The following is a 24,910-nucleotide window of genomic DNA, read 5'->3' as shown; positions in this document are numbered from 1 at the left end:
ATCCCATCCATGGTCTGTCCTCCCACACCGCCACATATCCCCAGCCGAGTGCGGCAAAGGGGCTTACATTCCCAACGCAGTGGGTTCAGACTTTTAGGCTGACCAACCATATCCTCACCCGAAATCGGGCTACTTGCAGGTCAAGCACAGACTTTGAATTGGTTTGTTCCTCCTTCCTCATGGTCACTTGTGTCCCCGGTCCACACTGCCGTTTTCGTCCCCCAAGACCGCAGCGTGACAGAAGCCTCCTGAATGGAATCTCCACTTCCTCCAAACTGTCCTCTGTCCAGCATCCGGGGTGAGCTTTCAAAAATATACATCTGATTACATCATTCTCACTACCCCAAACCATTCAGCGGCTGCTCATCAGACTCCAGATAAAATCCAAACTCACGAAGTCCTGCACAGTCTGGCCCTCACACATCCCATGACCCTCCTCCCAAGGCCCCAGCTCCACTGGCCTCCCTTTCGCTCTTCAGAGGCCACAGCTCCAGCCTACCTTGGGGCCTGCCTTCCACATTCCCTCCCTCTGAGCTCCTCGGCCCCACCATCACTGCTTTGCATGAATGTCCCTTCTCATAATTGAGACCCTTGGGGCTTTCTCCCATCCATCCTGTCTGAAGTAAGTCTCTCTAGGATTCTCTACCAATAGGACCCTATCTGGTTTTCATAGAATTTATCACAATTCGTAATTATTCCATAAATGCACTGGCACCTTTACTGTTTAGAATGCAAGCTATGTGTGGACAGCAGTTCTGTCTTTCTCACTAGACCCCAGCATAGAATGGGGTCTTTTTGTTCACTATTAGATCCCCAGCACCTAACAGGGTGACCAGTACCCAATAAGCATTTATAGATAAATGGATAAAAATGAAGGCTCAAGAGTCCCTATTGCTCCTTTCTTTCCCCCCAGATTCAGCCTGCAACAGAGCAAGGTAGGATCCTGGGGTTATTCCAGAGCCCCACCAGGCTAAGTCTACTTAGAAGTACTAAGTATTCTCAGGGTGTTTGGGTGGCTCGGTCGGTTAAGCATCTGACTTCGACTCAGGTCATGATCTCATGGTTCACGAGTTCCAGCCCCATGTCGGGCTCTGTGCTAACAGCCCAGGACCTGGAACCTGCTTCCAATTCTGTGTCTCCCTCTCTCTCTACCCCTCGCCTGCTCCCACTCTTTCTCTCTCAAAAACAAACGTTAAAAAAAATTTCCTCTCTCTCTCAAAAATAAATAAAAACACTTAAAAAAGTTAAGAACGACTAAATATTCTCTAGGACCAAGTTAATGCGGAACAAGTTTTTCTTGGCAACATCAGAGAATTCCAATTCCCTGAGGTGATGAACATCTCTGGCCCTGATTGATAATGGAATGTTTTTATCTTGAATCCTTCAGAATTTAGTGCAAAATGGGAAATTAAATGATCTTGTTCAGAGAGGAGGAAAGTGATGCCCAGGGAGTGGGTAGCTTGCCTGAAATCACCAGTTTGTTACTGGTAGAGCCTGGGCCAGCATCTAGTTATTCTAATCCTGACTCCATCGTTCTTTCTCCCATAGCTTATTTTTTCTTGTGTCTTCTCCTAGGAGCCTGAGAGTGGTTTGCCTGTGGCACTTGCTGGCCTTCTGATGGGTGAGTGAGGCCTGTATCCTCTTTTAGTATTTTCAAAATGCTAGTCACCATGTGACTCAACACATTTTAGGCAAAACATTATCTCAAAAGTTTTGGTACCTCAAGGTACACTTAAGAAAAGTACTTCAGGGGCGCCTGGGTGGCTCTGTTGGTTAGGCGGCCGACTTCGGCTCAGGTCATGATCTCACGGTCTGTGAGTTCGAGCCCCGTGAGTTCGAGCCCCGCGTCGGGCTCTGGGCTGACAGCTCAGAGCCTGGAGCCCGTTTCGGATTCTGTGTCTCCCTCTCTCTGACCCTCCCCCGTTCATGCTCTCTCTCTGTCTCAAAAATAAATAAGCATTAAAAAAAAAAGAAAAGTACTTCAGGGAGGGGTGCCTGGGTGGCTCAGTCAGTTAAGTGTCTGACTTCAGCTCAGGGCATGATCTCATGGTTCATGGGTTCGAGCCCCACATCGGGCTCAGTACTAACAGTGCAGAGCCTGCTTGGGATTCTCTCTCTCTCTCTCTCTCTCTTTCTGCCCCTCCCCCACTCCCCTGCTCACTCTCTCTCTCTCCCAAAATAAATAAATAAATAAACTTAAAAACAAAAAAAGAAAAGTGCTTCAGAGAGAAAAGACCAAGGATTATATCTGTTATCCCTTGCTGTGTAGCAAACTGCCGTAAACTTTAGTTGCTTAAAACCACCATTTAGGGGGTGCCTGGGTGGCTCAGTCAGTTAAGTGTCTGACTCTCGTGTTCAGCTCGGGTCATGGTCTCATGGTTTCTGGGATGGAGCTCTGCATTGGGCTCTGCACTGCCTTCTCGGGATTCTCTCTCCCCATCTCTCTCTCTGCCCCTCCCCTGCTCGTACCCTCACTCTCAAAATAAATAAATAAACTTGAAAAAGAAAATCCCAGCATTTATTAGCTCATGATTCTCTGAGTAAGAATTGGGGGCTGGTCTCTGCTGGGCAGTTTCTCCGCTGGCTTACCTCGTTCACCCAATGCAGTTATTGTCAGCAGCTAGCCTTTTAGGGGCTGTTTAGTCCTGGACGCCTTCACTCGCGTGGCTGGAATAATAGGGTGAAGAAGTCCCATGTGTCCAGGGTGTTAGCAGGATAGCCCAGTCTTTTCCCCATGGTAGCTGGGTTCCAAAAGTAGCAAGAGAGAGCAAACGGCATTGCGCCGGTGATTTTCAAAACTTTGTTTATATTCACCTCTGTTTATACTCTGTTTATACTTAACCAAAGTGAGAATCAAGGGTGGAGAAACAGATTCTATTTCTTGATGATCAAGGCTGGAACATATTGTTTTGTGTGCTTTTCCCAACCTACTACAAGGGCAGAGCCCGATCAACCCCTTCAGTATCACATTCATATTTGACAATATTGGAACCATCCTATGGTTTGCCTAGTCTGGCGGGAGGGGGGTGGGAGGGGGCGGCGCAGAAAAGGAAGCTGAGGCTAGACATAGACCCTCAGCTGTGAGGTGGGGGGGGGGGCACTAAAAGCCAGCTGGCGGTCCTGAGGCCTCTGTCCTGCAGCCCAGGGGGTCCTACTGAAATGGACTGACCCAGAGTATCTGAGAATCGAGGAAACACCTCAGGCAACTTGTGAGCTGTGAGCTGCCTCCTTCTGGTTAGCTCTTGGCATCAGGAGATGCCACTTATATAAATGGTTTGGCCAAGAAAGAGACAGAGAGGGTGCATTCCACTCAAAACACAGGCCGGTCAGGGCTGTGCCCTCTGCTCCTAAAAATAAAGCCTATAAAGGAAAATGAAGGCTAATGTACCTGGAGATGAAACCATAGGTCAGGTGGGCAAAGCTTTTAAAAGTCGTGTTTTCTGTGCTGGGAACAGCATGGTGACATTCCCCCCCCTCCCCCCCAAGCTCAAGGAGAGGCGGCCCACAGGAGCCAGATGCCACATCAAGTGATGAACTGAGCTCACTTTCCAACCCTGACAGACACGTGCTAAGCTTCCAAATTTCTCACATTGCGGCGCTGCAAACAAACAAACAAACAAACAAAAAATCAGAATTCAATTTAAAAAGCGGTGTGCCTATTCGAGGTTGAGCAGGCGGTTTTCCCTCCCAGTGTTTGCACATCCCTCCGCCAAGCCTCCTCTGGGGACCTGGCCTAGGATGGCGAGGTGACAGCGCCCACCCCGAAGGCACAGGGGCTTCCAAACGAGGTGAGGGAGGGACGCTGCTCTGAGGCCTTTTTCTTGTATTTCCAGACAAATTAAAAACCTCCTTAGCAGCCATTCATTCCGAGGAGGCCTCTTCCTTCCTCCACAGGGGGGCTGCTGTGTTGGAAGGAGATCGGATTCTGGGAGGCTGGGCCTCCCGGGGCTCTCGAGGAGGGGGAGCCCGCAAGAATGGAAAGAGGGAGGCCCTAACCCTGAAGAGATTGGCAGGCAGGGAGTGGGGGCAAAGTGCGGCCCAGGTCACTGGGAAAAAAGAAATCTCAGAGTAAGGGAGTGGGGGAAAGTTCCACTTCCAGCCTAATTATGAAAGAAGCCTGGGTGGAGAGGGGCGGGAGAGCCCCAAGGAGCGAGAAAGGGGAAGTGAGACGTTGCGGAGAGCAGAAAAGAAATTCTCAGGGGGCACCGGCTATTGAAGGAGCACAGGCAGGGAAAGGTGTCGCCTCTTCAAACAGGGGCCGGTTAATAACTGATTTCGAGAGACCTGGAAACACATTTGCCTGGGACTCCCAAAGAGGGAGGGCAAAATGCCCTATTAAGGGTGGGACGAATTGATTTGCCAAAGAACAGCACCATTTCCTCCAAATGCCCTCTGCAGTCCTCCTTAATCTGCCTTGGAGGCGGCAGGTGACCTCTGCACAGGCTCCTGGAGGCGCCTTTGTTCTGGGGCATTCTGCAGCGGCTCCGCCCCCACCCCTTGCACCTGGGCAGCAGACTCAAAATGCACTTGTCCACCCTGGGCTGGCTGGCTCGAGGGGAGGGATGGGCGGATGCCTTTGTATGTGAAACGCCACGAGTCCTCCAACTCTTGTTTTCTCTTCAGCTTGACACATTCGCTGATGGTTTTCCTGTTCCCTCTGACAGCCACAGAGACCTACTGGGGGAGGGGGGGGGAGGAGTTTCGCCTGCAATACCGTATCTGGTTAGGACAAGTTTGTGATGGGGACTACCCAAACAGGCAGACCCTCGCTATTCACCGCGAGAGCCCCGCCTCGGCTCTGCCCCAGAGTCCCAGGTGTTCCCCGCGGAGTCCTAATCCCATCCCTCCGAGGTTTGCTAATTGAATTGTGTAATGGTCCACACCCGAGACATTCCCTTAACTATCTTTAGGACAGTACTTAGCTTAAAAGAAGGACTAATAAGAGTACTAAGAAGGGGACTTAGACATTGAAAGCTTTTGTCGTGTCTAAAACATCTGAGTCAAGCAGAAGCAAACCGGAGGGGGTGGGGGAAGACCTCCAAGTTAGAAAAAGCAACAAGAAGTAATTAAAGTTCTTGCTAAGTGAGTCTGAAATATGTATCGAGCCCTTGTAAATTAAATGCCCTGGGTTTTTAAAGAGCGATTTCCCCAAACATCTATTATTCACATCAGTAGGACAGACGGTAAGCCACTGTAAGATTTATAGAAACTAAAAGACTTCCTATGCTAAAGGTTAATGAAAGTGTAATCGGAATCATGAAATCTTTATGTGTCGCTTCAGTTTACACCGAGGGCTCATTAAGGATGCGTTTGGGTCGGCAGGTGACGTCACAGCGGGTATTTACATGGGCGGGGCCAGGCTGCCCGGCATGTAATTCTTTAAAAATATAAAAGCCTCCCTTTCCCTCTGTGTCTCCAGCTGTAACAACTTCACTGACTGTCTTGGTTCCACCCCGAGGATTTCGTGGATAGAACACGTTAGAGGGAATCAGGAAGCAGAGAAAAGGTCACGAATAAGCACCTCAGGAACAATGAAAGCTTTTCTCTATGCAGCAGTGGGAGAGTTGCTAGAAAAACTGGAAAGGTATTAATCAGAAGTGGCTATAAATCCTCTGGAGTTTTGCTCTTATAAAACTCCTCAGAGAAAGTCTTGAAGGAAATGCAGGTCAAAGCCCAAAAAAGCTCTTGATCAGAGATTGCTGGAGGAAAATCTTCCCAGACGCCTTTAATAGGCAGCAATCACCCCAGGAGTGGGGAAGCCAAGTACGCTTGAAACATGGTTGCAATTCCTAATAGGTCTTGTCACACTTAAGGCACCGCGAGCTCCATCCAACGAACAGCTGAAGCTAGCTGGCGATTCATAAAGCCAACAGTTTAAAGTTTATTATGATGAAAGCACTTAATGACAGCCATCGCTAGGGGCCCATCATTTATAAAGCTGTACCGAGTATTAGGCATGTAGCATGACCACCAATTTTATGTCACAATTGCTACCATAAAATGACCTTTGGTGATTTTTGCTGCATGTGGTGGACAGCTCTTCCTTCACATTAGTGCTCTGTGGCTTTCTTTGCAGACTATTATGCTGTCTGAAGCTTATTTGGCACTGTCGTGAGCCTCAACCCTTGTTATTACCCCGAAGGCCTGTCTAAAAAAAAAAAATTAAAAAACCCAAAAAAACCCCACAAAACAACAACAAAAAAACCTTCATGCTCTATTACTCCACTCCAGTAATTTACAGTTCTTACAAGCCTTGGTTGGTGTAATATTTTAATGCAAATATGCTATACGTTGCATTTTATTTAAAAAGAAAAAACAAGTTCCCATGCTTGTGGCTCGGGCAATATCCATATGATAGGAATTCACTGAAATCAGCCTCTGATTTCCTGGTCAAGTGTCACTGAACGGGCACTCTTTTCCCTGGTGGGTTAGAACCCCTCCAAAGGAAGAAAAAAAAAAAAAGGTTAATTAAACTTCACTTGAGATTTTTTTTTTTTAAAAAGATCCCATGTGTGATAAACCCACCTAAGGCAGAAACACCAATTCTTATTTCCTTACATCCCATCCCATTGCAAATTTACATCTGAGTAACATTATTTAATTAGGATTCCATTTTCCAACCTGCTTTGTGTAGTTCGAAAGTGTTTGAATACACGGCCACTTTACTGCTCTGATGTAAAACGCTGCTGAAAAAGTGGTCTGTCCATGCTACACCACCTTTAAATTGTATATATAATTTTATAAATGATATAAAATCTGCTTCTAGTCCCTGAAAACACACACACGCGCACACGCACGCACACACACACACACACACACACACAAGCATGGCACACTGCAATTTTGGAAAGATTTAAAATATGTGATTTCTGCTGGTACCTACTGTATTGGGTTTTATATAAAGCTTTTTTCAATAAGGTAAATTGTTACATGACAAACTCATCTTCCACCATTATCATCTGCTGTTTGTGTTTAACAACAGGAGTGCCGCTCTAACAAAACTGTTGTAATGGCTGTACAAATTACTCAGCTGAAAGCTTTTCACCAAACAAAACAGTATTAATCAGCAGTTCTTATGAAGGTGCTAATTAAAAACAATTTTCTTCCTCAGTTTGCAATACTAAAGCCATCTTCACTTGCACAGTTTCCAATATACAGCTACTGTATTTGCTCACACTTCAGGCCCTCTATTAACTATTGAATCTCCTATTAGCCATTTTATTACATTTCTGTTTACAAGCTTGTTGACATTTTAAAAGTCACAGTATGATCTGTTTTATCTATTTAAAAAATGTATTAATTGAAAAGTCAGGGAGACCAAAAAAAAAAAAAAAAAAAGGCAAAATATAGACTCCAAATGCAGACTTCCAGGGCAGTGAGCACAGTGAGCTTTTAACCACAGCCTAGGCAGTCAGCTTCCTGGGTAAAACAAAGTCTGAGAATTAAAAGTGGCATTTCGGGCTTAATGGTTTGTGAAACACCAACAAGCTCCTTCCTAATTTGGAAACAGTCCACTCAGGAAAACATATTTGCCCTGTCTAAATTCAGTTTCTAAGGAGACTGACTTTCAAATCAATCTTTCTAATCTATGAGATACACTGCATAATTATGACATTTCGGGCTATCTGAACTCAGGAGATTTTGATCTGGTGTGAGGAGCAGATCTGGAATCTGGGAACTGGAGCCCCAATCTAGGGTCTAAATAGCCTCATCTTCCTTCTAAATGTGTGTGTGTGTGTGTGTGTGTGTGTGTGTGTGTGTGTGTGTGAGTGTGTGTACCTGCGTGCGGGCACGGGCACACCTACATCTACTTTCATTCCCTCCCTCATGTGGGTGTCCTCCCTCCTCCACTACCAGAATCCAATGAAAGGGTCCTGCTGGACGATGCCACCAAATTGTTTGGCACAGATTGGAAACAAGTCGAATGCTAAGACAAACTCCATGGAAGCTGGGTTTAGGGAAGGGGACGGTCTATTCCTATTAAACAAGGGAAAGTCTAACCCTTAGGAGAAGGTATGCTCCACTTTGGCAGTGGGAAGAAGGAAACCACCACAACAACCACAACAAACCCACCACCACAACAGCCTCCTGCCTATGCTATTAAAATCAGCTTCTTCAAGTGTCAAAAGCAGTTAACTAGTTCAGGACAGACACCTGGCTGTTGAAATAGGGCTCCGGAGGGCCACTAATCCTTCCATTCACACGGTTAACTGCTGGATCCCCCAAATTGATTCAACAGGTATGCCGTGGTAAATTCAGCCCATACTGAAGCCAAAGGGAAAATCAGCAAGGGGTGGGCAGCTCTTCTCTGAAAACACCCGAGGAACCAGCCAGAAAAGCTTTTATGGCCCCGACAAGTTTTCTGCTGAATACTGAGCACCTAAATTACCCTTCCCTAATGGAAGTTACATTTTCATGCTCAGTCAAAAAGCCAACAAAATACACAATTTATACAAAATAGCATCAACCTCTTAGGTACTCTTTGCTAGCACTTTCATCCCAATTCACAGCATATGTCTTGCTATAAAATAAAATATATTTCTTATAACCAAGTTGTATGTAGCTGTTCATACCACCGCATCAGGACTGACCACGGGTGATGTGGAAAACATTCTTACGTCCAACCCAATCTACTTAGTATGATAAAGGGAAATCATGAGTTTTATCAGGAGATACAGGTACACGGAGAAGAGGAATATCATAATAATCCTACTGATTTCTTAAGTGGACAGGCCTCCTTTTGAAACAAACACATATATAATTACCTAATAGACAATTATGGAAGGGGCATTTCAACTGCAATTATACAACCCAACAATGAGGCATACAAATAGTTCTTAATCATAAAGTTCAAAAGAAATGAAAATGGTAACCTTTCTAAAGCAGCTATATATTTTTTTCCTTCTCAATATTGGCATTTCATTACAATTTCAGGAAATAAAAACACCTTAAAATTATTCAATACCACACAACGTGAGTTCCTCACCAACCTCCCAAGAGCCTGAACTAGAGACCTCTCCAGGTGAGGAGCCCATAAAGATCAGCTCTATGAAGCCTTTAACATTTTACACGAGACCCTCTGGGTTTTAATCACCATAAGCTTATTTCTTTACCAGGCATCTCTTGGCAAGAAAAGCCCAATTCTTACACCCCATCTCAAGCTTGGGAACCTATACATACCATTCTCAGATACATTTTTTAAAAGAATACATCACTAGTCCCTTTTTAAAGTAAAATTTCTCCCAAAGAAATAAACAGTGGATGTCTACACCCACAACACACAAATGCAGATGGAATTCTTGCCGATTCACGCCTTCTCATGGGAAAAAAAAAATGACAATATTCTCTACGTTTTAAAGAAAAAAGAAAAAGGAGAGCCCATCTCAGATGCCACTGTAGGGATGGGCTTCCTTTGTCTGGCTGATTTAGTTGCAGGTTTTATGGAAGAAATAATTCCGGCTGTTTTTCCACCCGTATAAATGGAACTACCTGTGTTGCCTTTTAAAACATTCCAAATTCTAATTTTTAAACAAGAAAATGTGAAGCCAGTGTGCAATCTATACAGTCGCCAAAGGAGAGCTGCCACTAGCTGAACTACTCGGCTAAATGGCTGGTTTGCATTGCCCTGGTCTTTATCTAGCACTGAGAATAGACTGCTGTTTTATCCAAAGAGGAATAAATTGCTGTTATTGTGATGTTAGCCCATCGCTTGGCATTGCAATTCAAGTTTTTGTGAGAAAGAAATGTATGATCTAACTGCGACTTGACCTATGCCTTCCGAGATCCATCTAGGTGCTCTAATGGAGCAGAAAAAGTGGTGAATACAAGGACATGCAAACTGATGGTGAAAAATTTGTTTGATGATAGAAGTGAGCAGAGGAGACATGTGAGAGTGGCTGTTTTTATGACAGCTAAGTTTGTTTAACATGCAAAAGGATTTGCCCCCCAGTCTCCCACCTAGCACTTTAATTGTATCGCACGAGATACATGCTTTGCCTCCACTGAAGATATGAGCATATATAGCTAACCTACTAATGACATTACTGCTAACGTGGGCACAGATGATTCCTTACAGATAAACATCTGAATTCCCACAAAAGGCATTAAAGCTTCTCGCGGATGCACCAGGCAAGGATATGCTTGGGTTCCCCGCAGAAAAGTCATTCTTTCTTAATCCTAGGTAGCACCTATTAAATGTTTATTACACACTTGAATCCCAGCACACAACAAGATGTACTTACTTTAAATAAGATAATTGTGTGATTGAGTTTTTAAAAACTCCCCCCTGGTCGCAATCCAGTTTAGCAACCATTTATTCAAAATTTCTCTGGAAAGGACCTATTTTGAAAGAGGCCTGGAGAATAGCAGCAGTTAGATGTGAGCCCCGATAAAGGCTCACTTTTCATTCATAGTCAGAGCCTAAATGTGCTCTTCTTGTACCTAAACAGATAATAAGCACTCAGCACACTCCTCCTCCTTGACACAACACATTGAGACTAATCACACATAATTGGAGAGGAGGAGCAGAGGGCTGGCCACGCTATTGTGTCCAGAGGACAAACGGTCAGTTTATGAGGCTTTGGGCTGATGTAGTCATTTCTTATACATCTACAGGGAAAAAAACATCCTGTTGAAAAGGAAAAAGAGAACGAGAGAGAGAGAGACAGAAAAAAAAAAAAAAAGATGGCAGATTTAATACAATTAATTTGAGGGAGGTGAGAAAGATATGCCTTTATTTCTTTCTTTTCTCAACCAGGAAAGAATCATGATGTTAGCTGTTTACAGATTAAAAACTACCACCACAAAGTAAAACAAAGACCAAGATATTTTCTAAAAGGGCTGGCGCGAGAGGGAATCAACCAAAAGAAATTCTGTCTCAAAAGGAAAAATATTTAGGATTCTCATAAGTCCAATTCAAATCGCAGGCTGTTTATAGATATTTGAAGACAAACAAAGGTTTGGCACAAGAAGAGCAGACGATAAAAGGAGGAGTCCAGCAAGGCTGGAAATGACGTGAGTGAGGACAGGTGGACTCCATAACCCACATGTGGAATGTTGCAAAGGTGGTGGGGGCGGGGGAGGGCTCACAAATCTCAGGGGGCCTCAGGGAGCCTCCTCAGGGAGGATTTAAAAAAAATCCCATCCCAGACTTCTGTTTTTGTGAAAATATTCCCTGTGCACTTGGTGTTTTCTTCGTCTTTTGAACATCTTAATCTTCTATCCATTTTTGGTTAAAATAAGCAGAAGCGGGTAATGAAGGTTTTCTTCATATACATCCTGGTTTTCCTTTTTCAACTGAAAACAATAACAGAACAAAAAGGGTAAAGAGACTCAGATTAGGAATTTTGACCAGTAGTAGTAGTTTTTTTTTTTTTTTTTTTTAATATAATTTATTGTCAAGTTGGCTAACACACAGTGTATCCAGTGTGCTCTTGGCTTCGGGGGTAGATCCCCATGATTCATCGCTTGCATACAACACCCAGTGCTCATCCCAACAAGTGCCTCCTCAATGCCCATCACCCATTTCCCTCTCTCCCCCGCCTCTCCCCCATCAACCCTCAGTTTGTTCTCTGTATTCAAGAGTCTCTTATGGGTTTGCCAGTAGTTTTTCATGCCGAATGCAACGAAGACTTCTTACCCGAATATATTGTTCTGGAAAATAAATCAAAAAAAGCAACTCAAAGTAGTTTCAGTGGCATTGGCATGATAGTACCATGCACCAGGCTGGGATGTTTCCTGGGAGGGTGGGAGGGGTGGGGGGAGGGTAAGGAGGGAAGGAGGAAAGGAGGAGAGCAGGGTGGTTTTTTTCATAAACAGACAGTATTTGTGACCTCTATGAACTGTGAGGCACTTCAGTGAAGGGAAAGCTGGAGGCTCAGTCATCTGCACCAGACCAGCCATTTGGCATCGAAGTTTCTGCTCTTGGTCTACCGTGTCCCACACCTGAGCCCCAGGAGCAAGGCGGGCAGGCATTTCAGATCTCTTGGAGACTGGCAGCACCTGGGCACAAGGGACAGGTTTCCAGGCCTAAGACATTTCAAAGGCTCTCCAGCTGCTCCTTAGGGGGGGTTAATATAAATGATAATTCAAAAACTCTTTTCTCTGAGGAGGAAAACAGAGTCCAACAATAGAGCAGCAAGCTTCGATACCATTCAGGTGAAGTTCTGAGGGCCTTTCCGTGGTAGTTTTAAAAATCCAAGTAGGGTTCTCAAATCTAGAGTACTCTTTTCCTCATTCGACCAGAAGACTTTGACGGTCGTATTTATATGTCTCCTGGCAAAAAATAATTTGCTATTTATAAAGACAAAAATTAGTATTTTGACATTGGCGTTTCTGAGCCAATTGTTAATTCAGTCTTTAAGTGATAAGGATCAGAAATAAATATTTCTTTTAATGATACACGGAACCAATTCTTTTCTTGTTTTGAATCAGATTATCTCCCCTCCCCCCAACCCCCCCCCCCCCCCAAACTACATGAATGGCTCCAACATGACACTTTCCTGGATTAGTATAGGTCTGGGGCATAATAACTTGAATTTTTTCATGTTTCTTCTAAATCATATTCCCAAACTGTGACACACCCTCACCGGTAAGGACCAGGAGCAACGGGCCGGCTTTACCTCCCTCACTGGGGAACAGAAAGCCAACCTCGCCTGTACTCTCTAACCCAGTTTCACAAGAAAAGATGGTGGTGCAGTCACTGAGGTAACTTCCTTCTGTTTTCTTAGACGGGACTTTGCTTTGTTTACAGATGATTAGTTGCCTATTTAGAAAGATCCCCTGGAATTTTGTTACCGCCAAAGTAGTGACAGTGTTAATCCCCAACACACGGTCCCTTAACATCACTCTCCAAAAAAAAAAAAAAAAAAAAAAGGCCAAGAAAATGGCTTCACAAACTTCCCAATCCAAACCCACTACCTAGGGCCTGCCAGCTATAAATACCTTTGTTGCCAGCCGCCCCAGTGATAGGAGCTCGCTGACATACATTACAGAGGGAAGAGGGGGTCAGGCTAGCTCGGTTCTCGGTTCTTCCTCAGGGATTGGGGATGGAGGAAAGTTGATTACTCAGCGTGAGTCAGCTGACCTACTCACTCACAATGCACTAATATACAGAGACTCAAATGAGCTCTTTATATAGTCCCCGAGGTAATATGTGGGATAAATAATTCTTCTGTAAATATGGGTTAGAAATCACTTTTAACTTGGATTCTGTGCTGACCTCTGGAGGCCAAAGCAGAGGCTTCCTTGCTAGAAGGGGCCAGGGGCCAGCCCTGCACTGACTGTGAGCCCTTCCTGCCACGGGGAAGAACCAACGCCCCTCAAAGGCATCACCACACCCCAGCACCAGATCATTTCTGAACCAAGTCTGTCATGTCAGGGCACCTGAACACACACAAGGCTGTTGGGAAATACTTGCTGTCGACGAGGGAATGTGATGTGGTCTAAGAGTAATTCCATTTGCCCAGGCTGTACTTCTCTGCTCAATTGATAATTACAATTTTAAGAAATGAAAACCACCTTGAAAAAAAATGAACAAAAAGCAAATTGCGAATAAAACAATTTTTCAATTTCATCGGTTAAAACAGGGTCTTTGAGGACCCAACTAAATTACATAGCGGCTATTAGTAACATTATGCTTTACTTCATAATTGGATGTAACACGCTCAGCCTCGCCACGGCGCTGAGCGAGCAGCAGCACTAGGGACAGAGTTCAGACTGTTTACCCTTTACAGTATCCACAATTATCAACAGCACACCACACAGATTATAAGCACCAGCCACTTGTAAAGTGGCATTTTGAATAGATAAGCAGAAGTGCAATACGGCCATGCTTTTAACCGACTTCACAAATGAGCCCAAGGCTGTTTTCACCGTGGAGTCTACAAAATACAGAAAATAAACACACCGGTGGTTTTGCAAAAGTTAAAAAAACAAAAACAGAAACAAACCCCAAAACCTGTGGCATGTAGATTTCAAAGACTGTCTGCATGAATGAGAGTATTTTTATCAACTGATTTCAAGCCAGCGGTAAGCTCCAAGTGAGGTCTCCACCTTGAGAAACAATTTGCTTATCGTAACATCCTAAAGGTTTTGAGACACGGGCAAGGCACGGGATTCCTAGCCTGGAGGAAACCAAAAGGTTGGGAAGGAGGAAAGTGTTCTATTTTTCTTCCCCGTCGCCTGGAGGAACAGAAAGGCGATATTTTTTAAAACACCACACCTTCGGCCGCCTGGTTCCTGAGCACGCTGGCTGCATGGTGTGGGCACAATTTAACAAAAGCACTGGCAGAAAAGTGCAGAATGGCACCGTTTTGATTACAGGCTTGCTTTTTAACGGAAATAAAATTTCACAGTTAACAATGAGAGGTGAAAAGTTTAAGAGGCAAAGCTGTTCCTCCTGATCACTGACTGTTAATCAGCTTCATGGGTGGTTGCCTAAATCTGTAGATTTTTTTTTTTTTTTTACCTTCCACTACTGCCAAGATTGTAACTAATTTTTTCCCCTGTTGTAAGAGGAGGGGTGGAAAACTCAGCATAGAAGCCAGCTGTGTATGAGTGACGTGAGGCACTAATGCAGAGGGCGAAATTAAAATTCATGAATCTCTTCACAACCATTTGTGTAACAAGATTAAGACGGGACAGCGGAAAAGAGCGGCATTATCAGGCGTCTTACAGTCCTCCAGCTGGTTACGCTCTATTCCAACACAGTAGGGCTAAGAGGATAACACGCAGCCCGAAGGAAAACGCTGCTCCTCCGTTTGCGAGCAGGCTCGGCCCAGGGACCGTGGGGCTTTGGCCAGAGACGGAGAGGAAGAAAGCTGATTGCCGCGCAAGATGGAAAACTTTTAAGCCCTGGCTATTAGCACGCGGCAAACAAAAGCGGCCAGGGTGGAGGTTCCCGGCGGCCGCGCGGTCCCCAGCGCGTCCCCGGAGCCCCGGGGCGGGCGGCGGGCAGGGGCCCGAGGGGGCGCCCCGGAGAAGAGCACCGGGGCTCGGCGCGGAGCAGGGGCGCTCCCCGCTCCCTCCGCCTTGGCCCGCGGCCCTGTCTGGGCGGCCTTCGGTTGCAAAGGAGACCTCCACGTGCGAGCTGGAGCCGGGTGGCGCCGCCCGGACACACCCGCCAGGCGGCACACGGTTATCCGCGCCGCCGCCCGAAGCAGGAGGGCAGGGCATTCTGTGCTTCCGGGGCAGAAGGGACCAGAGGCGCTCTTTTGCTAGAACACCAGACCAGCTGCAACTGCCCCCCCCCCCGCCCCCATCCTTAAAAAATACACATCTTGGGTTCACCTTGGTACCGCGTAGTCAGGGGCGCCCCAACCCTGCAGAATATTCCCCTGGCGGCTCCACTTGCTGAGAGACACACGCAACTCTTAACTCCTCATAAGCTGAGGAGGAGGGAAACTGTTTCTTAGCCCAGGGTCAGCAAAGTGGAGAGTTTTAACTTATGAGCAATCATGAAGAGATGAAAACTAAGGCTGCCTGGTTATTTGTGGAAATTTACTTCCGTGGGACCAGTCCATGGTTATTTACCGAGTACTACCTACCTGTGGGTACGTGACACAATATAAATACAAGAGGCATGTCTAGCGATTTATGGACCGTGCTATGCTTAGCAGGGTAGTGTACAGCATTGAAAATAGAGGCAGCTGCTGTCCGCTAGCCGCTGACAATCTAAAGTTCTAGACAAAGGAGACGTGGCCACGAAAGACTCACGTGGCCCAGCACACTTCCAATCTTGCAGGGAGGACACGGAGGGTATCAGGCACAACGCTGACCGTCTCCGCTGGTGGACAAACCCTTGCCTTTGCTCTCCTGATCTGTGACTGAGAAACTGAAAGCATTTGTTGTTCTAGGGGGAAGGTGAATGACAAGGCATTTAAGCAGCCATAGGCTGATCCCTGTAGCTCTAGCCCGATCCAGGAGAGAAGGCTGTTTTTGTCCCTTTGGGTAGAGGAGAGACCCTTCCCCTACTTGGTAAAGCCCTCAGAGGCTTTCCTTTTATTCTGGGGAGGGGTTGCAAAAGAGGAAAATCTCATTCTGGAGAAGCAGGTCAGATTTGAATAACACGCCATTCTCTTTTTATTTTCTGACTGTAAGCAAAGGGCAATCCCACCAGGCAGAGGAGGTGATTTAACCCTTTCAGTTCACAAAGCATCGTTGTTTCCTCCCCCACCCCCACCCCCAGGGGGGCTAAATGAAACCTCAGACAACCAAAAGAGTGAACCCATCTCCACAAAGTAAGGATTTTCTTTCTCGTGCCTGAAGATCAGATCCACTTTGCATATAATTTTTCAAAAGTCAACATACTTCGACATTATATCATAGTCCTGGGTAATAAAGAATGCTCTTCCCGTTTTCTCAGGAGAAAATTAAGGTCAGGGCTTAACTTTTCTGCATTCACAACTTGCAAAATCATGACAAGTTCAAAGTCTCTTGCCAAGGTCAGACTAGCTCAAAGAAGGGAGATTTCTGTAAGGCACAAAATTACAGAAGTAATACATGTTAGACTAGCAAGTGTGATATGTATTAGCAAAGGTGAGATTCCTAAAAAGTTTTCAGTGGAACGCTTGCCTCTCAGTGTCCTATACTGCTCTATACTTATAAATAATAAAAAGGCTGATAACATTGCTTTATGTAAGCAAGCTTAGAAATCACTCTCAGATAAGTGCTTTTGACCTAAATCTTGTAGCTCCTCGATCTGACATATAACCTCACAACTGTGAAATTCTGTATGAGATTTAACAGTCTCAAACTGCCAACTGACCCAGCCATAAAGCAAGCAGAGATAAAGATTTACAGTCCAACATGATACAATTAGACATTCACCTTCTATTTATTTCAGTGCAGCTGAGCATTTAACCTACTTAAAAGCCGAAGGTTTTTCATTAAAATATAAATGCTTGTTTATCATTCATTCTATGCCACCTCCCCTGCATCCTACAAATTAGTCTATTATGAATGAAAAGATTAGTTTGTTTCAGAGAAAGGAGTAAACAGGAATGGTTTCTGTAAAATCCTTCTAGACATGCAAAGATAAAAGATGGCTTTACCACACAAAAATAATCAGATACAAATAGCTGTTCAGAAGCAGCACACCTAAGGAGTGCTTTAATCAAATATTTAGGTTACCTGCCAAAAAGACCATGATCTCTTCAAAATGCAATGCGGATTAAAGTGTTATCTAACATAAGCAGAAAACTAACCTTGGAGTGGAAGTTTGAAATGTGTTCATCATAATTTTCATGTCTTTGGATAGAGAAATCAGCTTTTTCAGCTAGATTGCAAAACTGGTTTAAAGTATTCCCTCGGCGTGGGGCGAATACCATTGCTTTCCCCTAGAACATTAAAAAGGAAATTCACACATTTTAAACCTGGAAGGCAACCAAACACAACAAACATTGGGTAATGCATTTAACGTACTGCTCTCAGGTAGAAAACACAGTTGTTCTTGGAGACGTCCACACAGGATGGGCATTCACAGCGAGAATAATTTCGAGGACAGATATACATCGAGCAAGAAAAAATACGTGTATTTCGCATTCAAATGTTGCTGTCTTTCCCTTTTTTTTTTTTTTTTTAATTTTTTCAACATTTATTTATTTTTGGGACAGAGAGAGACAGAGCATGAACGGGGGAGGGGCAGAGAGAGAGGGAGACACAGAATCGGAAACAGGCTCCAGGCTCTGAGCCATCAGCCCAGAGCCCGACGCGGGGCTCGAACTCACGGACCGCGAGATCGTGACCTGGCTGAAGTCGGACGCTTAACCGACTGCGCCACCCAGGCGCCCCTGTCTTTCCCTTTTCAACTAACGCATCTGATAAATAAAATGTGGCCCAGAGTCGGTATTCTGTACGACACACACCTCTCTTGGGTCCAGTGGTTCAAACCATCAGCTAGATGTTAGAGTAACTGGTCCACGGCAGTGCTACCCACCTTGCGACTCCTTAGCAGCTACCAGCTTGTCCACAACACAGCTCCAGTGTGTGTGGCAACGGACGCCTAGGGACGTTAGTTTATTACTGTGCCCTGAGAACTCAGTTCCAAGAAATTCTCCACAGAGACAGCTAAGTGCAATCTCTATTGGAGAATTTTGCTCTTTGCTACCACCAGCCTTCTCCGGGACCATGCTGTCAGAGACAAGGCTACCAGATCTTGGTTTCCAACTTCATCGAATCCTTCATGGTAGTCATCATTAGAACAAAGCAGCTCCTTGCGGTACTCAAATGATTGCTTTCCAAAGAAAGCGGTATAATGAGGGTCGCCGGGCTTTTCCAAATAAACTGCACAACCTCATGAGCTTGTTGCCGTGGAAAGGATGGAGGGACTTGAGTAAAATCTACACTGGATTTTAGAAGGCCATTGGACAGGAGACTCCACGATGTCCGTCTGCCGACCCTTGGCTGCAAGCGGACTTTTCCGCGCCCTCTTGAGACATGCACAGAAGAGCTCAACTTCCAAATCCTTTCTTTTCGTTCAAAAGATGACCATACGCTTCTGTTAACTTCAAGGTTGTACTTCACCTCTGTGAAATGCTTCTTCAGGTTTTGAGGGGGTCATGAAAATATTTCTTATGAAAGGTGGTTTCTCATTTATTACTGCCACCTATTTATGGAGCATCTGGGATAGGCGCTCCATTGGCCTCATTTGCTCTTCACGCCACCCGGTAATGGAGGTGTTATCAGCTCCATTTTTACAGCATGCCCCCAATGGTTGAATAATTGGCCAAGATGACACAACCGGCAAAAGACTGGAAACTTACCGGACTCCAGGGCTGATGCTCGCTCCATGACACTACGCTGCCTCCTTATTAGTAATAGCGATGGCAATAATAATAATAATAGCTACCAGTGTGTTTGGTGCTTCACCAACCTTCCCTTCCATCCCATCAACGGTACCCTCAATGACCTTGTGTGGTAGACATTACATTTCACACATGATTAAACATGCAGTGAAGGCCTTGAAGAAGACGAGGAGGAACTGCGTGGCAGATAAACGTTCTGGGCTTAAGAGGGTCTCCACCATGACACAGCTGTCACCTCAGGAAAATTAGAAGAAGGAAAAAAAAAAAAGCCGTAGAACTGTTGAACGAGAAGGGACCTTGGGGATGACGTAATCCAGTCTCCTCAGTCATCCCAGCCGACCCACCAAGGTTTCTCACTCACCAAACGGGAAGAACGAAGCCGCAACCCCCCCCCCCCCCCCCCCCGCCCCAACTCCAGTAAGTTGTGAGGATCGAATGAGATGATGAATGTAAAAATAATCTGAAAATCAAGGTTATGTCAATGTAAGACTAGAGACATCTACACCACTTAACAATGCCAGAGGGATTCTATCAGTTCTTTTTCCCTCTCTTTCCCTCATCCACCTGCAAGAAAATACACTGATATAGTGTCCTGGACATCAAGTGTGTTTTCATACTGTGTTTACACAGACATGTGCACACTCAGGCACATAATTATATCAGCACCAATCACGCCACCACACTTCAGGTCCTGTCAGCTTTTCCAATATTAATCGCTATTTTCAGCGTTTTTCAAACTTAGCAGCAAAAATTCATTTTGATGTGAAACTGGATATAATACATGGTCTCGGCAGGGGAGCAAAAGTCTCCATAAAAAAAAAAAAAAAGGAATATTAGTGGGTCATTTTAGTCATTTCTAAGAGCTGGTTGCCAGTCTGGATCTGTGAATAATGGAAGTTGCTTTATTTTCTTTTTAATTTTTTTTTAACGTTTATTTATTTTTGAGATGGAGAGAGACAGAGCATGAACGGGGGAGGGTCAGAGAGAGGGAGACACAGAATCTGAAACAGGCTCCAGGCTCCAAGCTGTCAGCACAGAACCCGACTCGGGGCTTGAACTCACGGACCGTGAGATCATGACCTGAGCCGAAGTCGGCCGCTCAACCGACTGAGCCACCCAGGCGCCCTGGCAGTTGCTTTATTTTCAAGTCACCTGCAAAAATTGTCTCACAGTTAAAATTGAAGAGTTGATTTTTTTTTTCAAGATTTTATTTTATTTTTTTTTTTAAGTAATCTCTACACCCATCGTGGGGCTTGAACTTACAACCCTGATATCAAGAGTCGCATGCTCCATCAACCGCGCCAGCCCGGAGCCCCTGAAGAGTTGATTTTTAACAGTTATTATCTGAGCTACATATCATAATGTTTACAGGGCTACAGGGCTCTTGGCTGGGTTGGTGTTTACATTTATAAGCACATGCTCCCCACCCCCACCCCTTGCTGGTCAGGGTGAGCTGTAGGGGGACCCAGCTAAGCATATGGCATTCCTCTCCGCCCAGACATCTCTCCGTCTCTGGGTCCCAGCTTATCTGTCCTTCCCTAACCACCCTCTAGAACAGCAGCTGCTTCCCCATCACGCTCCCCTCCCCTCCCCCCTTCACTTTTGTTCTTAGGGCTCATCACCGCTAACACACATTATATCCCTGTTTGTTACTGCCAGTCACCTTCGGCTAGAACGGACGCTCATGACAACGGGATCTTCTAATGTTTTATTCACTGCATTTTCTCAGTGCCTAGCATATAGTAGACTCTCAGTCAATACTTGTCGAGAGAATAAACGAAATCCAGATGTTGAGTAATCTGAGAAATGCAAGTCTCAGGGAATTCGAAGGCCACATTCTATTGCTTATTCTTGAAAGATGATCTTCCCCAGGAAGCTTTTACAGAGTCCGTAGCTCTGATGGGATTTCAGAGGGCAGCCTTCTGTGCACAATACTGTGCCCACAACAAAGAGAAAGGGTGAGCAGTAGTTTTAATCTCTAATTACTCAGTTTTGAGTTTTAAAATGCTTTCTTTTTCACTTTATTGAATACAGACAGACACCTTTGAGGTGTGAATCAGTATTTAGGAGGGACAATAGTACATCATCCATTCATTCAATAAACAGCTGCTGAGTGCCAGCATCCACCCCATAAGGAATGATTTTAGAATTCCCTGTCCCCAGTGGAGCAGGACACTGGTACAATCAGAGGAATATGCCTTACAATTTAGGCTGCAAAAATCAAAACAAGAAAAAGAGATATAGATTTCAAATTAGCCCATCACTTTAGAGAAATTACTTTCAATTTACCAAAGCCCAACTTTCTAGGCATTTGAAGTCCTAGAATCATCTTAAACTCAGAATGAACACTCAATTGAACGTAAAATTTTGACTGATGGGCAGAAATTTGAGAGAATTCATTTATCCCTGGAGAGGAGAGAGGAGTAGTTCCACTAAACAACAGTGATATTGTTTACATCGTGAGCTCAGTTGTTGTTATTTTGCTACACTAATCTATACTCATATATTAAAGGGTGTGTGCTTCTGGAAAAAAATAAGTATGCTTCAGATTTCTTTTAAAAGGAATACGCTATGCCGGTGAAATGCCTTTATTCCTGTTTCATTTCCAGGCAACCAACTATTAAATACCGATTACATGTTTAAGCTTATGTTTATTTTTTTCTTTACCTGGCTTCTGAGATGCTGCCTTTGCCTGCTTCCTCCCCTCCATCTCTCTCAACCCCCTTCCCTGGCTTCTCCACCTGCCCCTTGGTCTCCAGGGATCTGCCTACTTTTTCTTCCTGTTGTGCTCGATTCTGGGCAATCGTATGGAAGTCCACGACTTCAGCTCTTACTGATACATCAACACTTCCAAATATTTATCTAGAGCATTCATCCAGGGCCCACCCATGTTTTCAGGTGCCTACTAGGTCTCTCCAGGAGGATGTTCTGAAAATACTTTTTTTTTTTTTTAAGTAGGTTCCATCTGGAGCCCAACTCGGGGCTTGAATTCACGACACTAAGATCAAGACCTGAGCTGAGATCAAGAGCTTAACTGACTGAGCTACCCAGGCGCCCCATGATAAAGGAGTTGATTTTTGTTTTGTTTTGTTTTGTTTTTAAGTAGGCTCAATACGGGCTTGAACTCACGACGCTCTGAGATCGAGTCACATGCTCTACCAACTGAGCCAGCCAGGGGCCTTTTGAAAGTACTTCTAACCTATTCTGTCTACAATGGAACTCGTACCCTTAGCCACAAACCCCTTCCCACCCCCATCCTCCCACCCAAACACACTGAGTACCTACTAGGCCCCAAGCATTTCCGTACCCTTCACCTTCAAAATGAAGTTGGAAACCAGGGAATTGTGGCATTGCCTGTAAAACCCTCCAATGCCACACCTGCATCAGTGTCATTTGCTGTATATGATTTTCAGACTGTGTTTGAGTTGTGTCCAGGGTGACATGGGAGGGTGAAAATGAGACCAAGAGCAGAAGTGCTAATGTTCTCACATCCAATCTAACCACAGCTGCTTCACTTTTACCTGTCTTACAATTGGGGTGATGGCTAAAAACGTTTTGACCGAAGGCTTCTCCCATTTAAAAAGAGTTGGAAGACCATGACATGGGTCCCACCTTTCTGGGAAGGCAGGCAAAGTCTAGCATGACCCGACGCATGCCTCTATCTTCAGCCCCGGCTCTAGCCCCTCCCCCATACCCACTTGGAGCTCCCATCAGGCCAAACTCGTCGTAGTCCCCCGATTTGCCTTTTCATGGACCCCATGTGTCTTCAAACTTGCAAACATTCCCTTGGGTGAAATGCTTCTCTTACCCCCAGTTCTTTGTCTGCCTGGTAAACCCTACTCCTCCTTCAGCACCCAGATTAGACACCCTGTCCCTGGGATGTCTTTGCTGCCCATCCCTGGCCTCAATGCTGTGCCTCCTCCCTGTTAGCCACTTTTGCCCTCTGCTTCCTCACCCACACCTCTGCTATATCCTTAACACACCATCAGGTAATTGCTTGCTTGTTTGTCTCTAACACTAGACTGGGATCTCGTTCAGGGCAAGATTCCATTGTACCGTATTCTATCCCCAGGTCCTAGCACAGCATCTCAGCATCTGGCATCTGAGAGGTACTCTGTAAATGTCTGCTGAATAATTCCTCAGTAAATATCCACTCAATTCTCTCTTTTCCATCTTCAGATCTTCTTTAGCTCCTAACTATTCAATCTCATGTACAAGTTGGTCCACGATGGTGACCTGAGGAGATTTGCTGCTTTCCAGCTCTCTCATACTCCACTACAGCCTCTATGCGGCCCAGTCGATCTTTCTAGAACCCACATCTGACCACCCCACTGCTCAAACACTTTCAGTGGCTCCCTATGGCCCATATAATAAAGCCCAGTTTCTTCTCATAGTGTCCTCAGCCTTTCATAAAATGGCACCCCAAACTAACTCTTTAACCTCATCTTCTGCCCCTCCCAATGCTAACCCCAAAACCACACAGATTCTCACACTCCAGCCAGAGCAAACTTTCTGTTGACCCCAGAATGCAACATGCTGTTTCATGCCCTGTACCTGGGAGCGTCGTTCCTTCCACCTGGGATGTGGGATGCTTCCTTTCAGTCCCCTTCCCTTGAAGCTTAGGATGCTTTACTATTAAAGACCAGAGTCAAATGCCACTCCCTCTACAGAAACCTTCCTCAGGCAGTCAGTCACTCTTTCTGGTGCACCTCCTCCCTAGTACCCATCACACTGCACTGTAATTCCTGGTGGCTCAGGCACTCATCTGCTAAACTGAGATTCTCAGAGTGCTCATGATACATATTGACACCCCTACCCCACATTCCCAGCAGAGTGCCGGGTAGTTCGTAGTTGCTTAACAAATGTTTATTGCATCAAGACAGAGTCCAAATCTTGACTATCACGTTCTAATGAAGATGTAAATTAGAAAGACTGTCAAAGCAAATAAACTCAGCATCACATTATATACGACCAAAGGCTGGGCTCTTGTAGGCCATTTTTCACTGTCCACTGGGGTTCCACCTGTGAGTGTGGTGCATCTCCACGACCAGATTATAAATTCTTTGGGGGCAGAGACTCAGTACTACATGTGCTGAACAAGCACCTGGGTAGACTTCAGGAAAGAACTTCTAGAGCCAGCCTCCTGCTCTGAGGGTCTTAAAACAATCTGGAGATTCTCTATTCCTACAACTGGGAGAGGCAGGTATGGCTGAACCCGGTTTCTCACCAAGAACAAGGGAGGATTTGTTGGGTCTCTGACCCAGCTGGCAGACAGGAAAATAAGGGCCCTTCAGCACCAGCTCAGTTCATTGCCCTGAACCCACACTCACAAGGCATTTCCCTGAGATAAGCAAAAACAGAGGTTTGTACAGATGTATGCTGAGATGTTGGATTTAAAAAAAAAAAAAAAGGAGGAGGAGGAAATCTCTGCTCTTCAAAAACCATGTCCATGATTTACATGCGTAGCACTCTTGGCATACAAGCAGGGCTCCAGGAATTTGGTGGTTAGTTACGGCCAGTTTTAAAGGTTAAATGAATCCCAAGATGGCATTTCTGAATTCCCGACAACTGGTTAGCGGCAACGAGCTGGAGAGCGGTCAACATGGCATCCCCATCCATCTCTTTGCGCTTCTAAGTAAATTCAGACCGTCTAGCTGGCTTGGTGTCCCTCCCTGCACTGAAAGCCATTTCAGAGAAATATTAGTAGATGCCATTTGTGGCTTGTCATTTCCAGGCTAAAGTTCAACTTGCAGGTTGCTGTGGCTGTATTTTAAATTACATTCTGGTCCTCTGATATCAGACATTGCTGATGTTCTTTGAAGAACACAACAATGGGGGGTCACCTATCAATCAGCAGCAACAAGAAGCCACTCATGGAAGGGAAACAGATGGGGAGGGGACGCTTTGGAGCAACATTGCTTCTTAGAATAAGTACATTTTGCCAATTTCATTCCTTTTTAGTATCTGTTCTTTTCTTTTCACCTTTTAAGCTTGCTAGAGAGTTCCCTGTACATTCTGGCAGGACGCCAGGGTTCTATAGCTTCTCTCAACCAGCAGGTTGAGGAAAGTTCCCATTTGGGCCGGCGAAAAACATTTCCTGCTGAAAT

General features: G+C 45.2%; 1 protein-coding gene across 6 annotated transcripts in view; it reads right to left on the bottom strand.

Annotated features, from left to right (window-relative positions):
* Nucleotides 1-10,705: 10,705 nt before the first annotated feature.
* Nucleotides 10,706-24,910, bottom strand: part of CAMKMT (calmodulin-lysine N-methyltransferase) — a 411,053-nt gene continuing 396,848 nt past the window's right edge. For 3 of the 6 annotated variants that reach the window (XM_045445907.1, XM_045445910.1, XM_045445905.1), the window contains 2 exons: nucleotides 17,205-17,336; nucleotides 10,706-11,295 (listed from right to left, as the gene is read on the bottom strand). In XM_045445907.1, the coding sequence (XP_045301863.1) occupies nucleotides 11,218-11,295; nucleotides 17,205-17,336 (210 nt within the window). In that variant the 3' untranslated portion in view covers nucleotides 10,706-11,217. Of the gene's footprint in view, nucleotides 11,296-16,051; nucleotides 16,471-17,204; nucleotides 17,337-24,910 lie in introns of those variants that run through there. The other 3 variants (XM_045445911.1, XM_045445908.1, XM_045445906.1) reach the window with 2 other exon arrangements.

The sequence above is a fragment of the Leopardus geoffroyi genome, chromosome A3, assembly GCF_018350155.1.
Source record: "Leopardus geoffroyi isolate Oge1 chromosome A3, O.geoffroyi_Oge1_pat1.0, whole genome shotgun sequence".
NCBI lineage: Eukaryota > Metazoa > Chordata > Mammalia > Carnivora > Felidae > Leopardus > Leopardus geoffroyi.
This window is presented reverse-complemented; position numbering and strand designations above follow the sequence as displayed.